Source organism: Mitosporidium daphniae (assembly GCF_000760515.2).
Source record: "Mitosporidium daphniae strain UGP3 chromosome Unknown contig-316, whole genome shotgun sequence".
In the NCBI taxonomy this organism is placed as follows: Eukaryota; Fungi; Microsporidia; genus Mitosporidium; species Mitosporidium daphniae.
The window spans coordinates 1-1,543 of record NW_013546493.1 but is presented as its reverse complement, the minus strand read 5'-3'; the positions used below and the strand labels follow the sequence as shown (position 1 = coordinate 1,543).

The 1,543-nt window shown below is 37.8% G+C and overlaps 1 protein-coding gene across 1 annotated transcript; it reads right to left on the bottom strand.

Annotated features, from left to right (window-relative positions):
• Positions 1-1,453, bottom strand: DI09_316p10 (uncharacterized protein; the record flags this gene model as incomplete). The annotated part of the gene is made up of 1 exon (XM_013382561.1): positions 1-1,453. A coding segment is annotated over one exon (1,453 nt), but the record flags the coding sequence as incomplete, so codon positions are not given.
• Between the last annotated feature and the right edge of the window lie 90 nt (positions 1,454-1,543).

Here is a 1,543-nt window from a genome sequence, read left to right as displayed (position 1 = left end):
ACGTGGCCTTGAGAAAAGTAAACTTGTATGAATCTTTAGGTTCCAACACAATTACTGGAATGATAATTTGAGAAGACTTTTCAACGGACAAAAATAAAAAGGGCAAGTTCGAGGAGGCGAAGAAATTTTCCTCGATCCCAGCAGGAGAGTGGATCTTGAATTTCTCACCCTTGATAACAACGAAATACTCGTGACGCCCCTCTTTCATGGCGTAAAAGTCCTTTGCTGGGCCATCGTAGCTGTTGAATAAATAAAAGGATTGAGCCTGACTTTCTAGCGTGAAAATGTACGAGTCCAATGCAAAGTTAAAAAGCACCCCACGCGTTAAAAGGGCATCAAGCAGCGATTGCGATTTCGAAGAGAAAGAGCAGAACGAATTTATGTAAAAAGAACATGGAAGTGGGCTCGATAGCTTTCCCACAAATTTGGACGAGTTTTTCAAAATCAGAGTATTTCCGCCATAAATCTCTCCATACTCGAATCCATCTGAATCAAAAAGGTACACTTTGGTACCTGGATTATAAGAATCAGTTTGAAACGCAATGACATTATCGTCTGATCCTACCATTGTGCCATTCAATGCAACTCTGAAACCCAGATTTCTATGGCAAAGTTTGAAATCATCGGAAACAAGCTTGGCTTCTATCTCATTATCCTTTAGCAAAAAGGCATCTTTTTGATTTAGAAATAAATGCATGCTGTTATATTTGAGGATGGAAAATATTGAACTATCAGATAGGCGCTTGTGTAGCGCAAATTCTACATTATAATCGCGTTTCTGTTTGACATTCATGATCTTCCATAAACGGTGGCTGGAGAACGGAAGTCCCGAAAGCTGGATCCGTTCTCCGTCGATCAAAAGATTGGCATTAACCAAATTTTGGATTCCTTTTTCCGTCTGGGTTGCGCATCTTGATTTAGAGGAAGCAAATTTCCAATAGTCATAATACATTTTAAGAACATAGTGAATTTCGTCCTTGAAAAAGAATGTGTTGATGAGCTCAAAATTCGATATCACCGACAAATAGAGGGCATGGCTATTGGTCAGGTTAGAAAAATTTCCCTCAAGTGCTAAGGTATTAAGTCTGAGAAAGGCGAAAATCGACTCATATTCGCCGAAGAAAACATTTTCAAGATCTCCAATATGCAGCAGGTCTTTTTTTTGGATCGACATCAAGCGATTGAGGATGATCTGGTAATTTGCCAAAAGCCTCAACTTTTGAATGTCATCATCTTTGTTTGTCAAAATTTCTGCCACCAGTTTATCCTTCCAAGACAAAAAATATCGAATAACTGCAGGTAGAGCCTTTTCAAAGTTCTCATAATCCGCAAGAAATAGATTGAAGATTTTATTAATCAGGAATACAACATATTGGATGAATAGAGGTAGAGCATTGATTAAAGTACCAGTATAAGTCGATGGTTTGATGATAAAAGTATAAATGATTTCCATTCCAGCCTCAGATAAGATGAAAGCATGATCTTCTTGCAGGTAAGTCAAGAAATAAAAAATAGACGCAAATTTGTTCATCAAATTCATCAA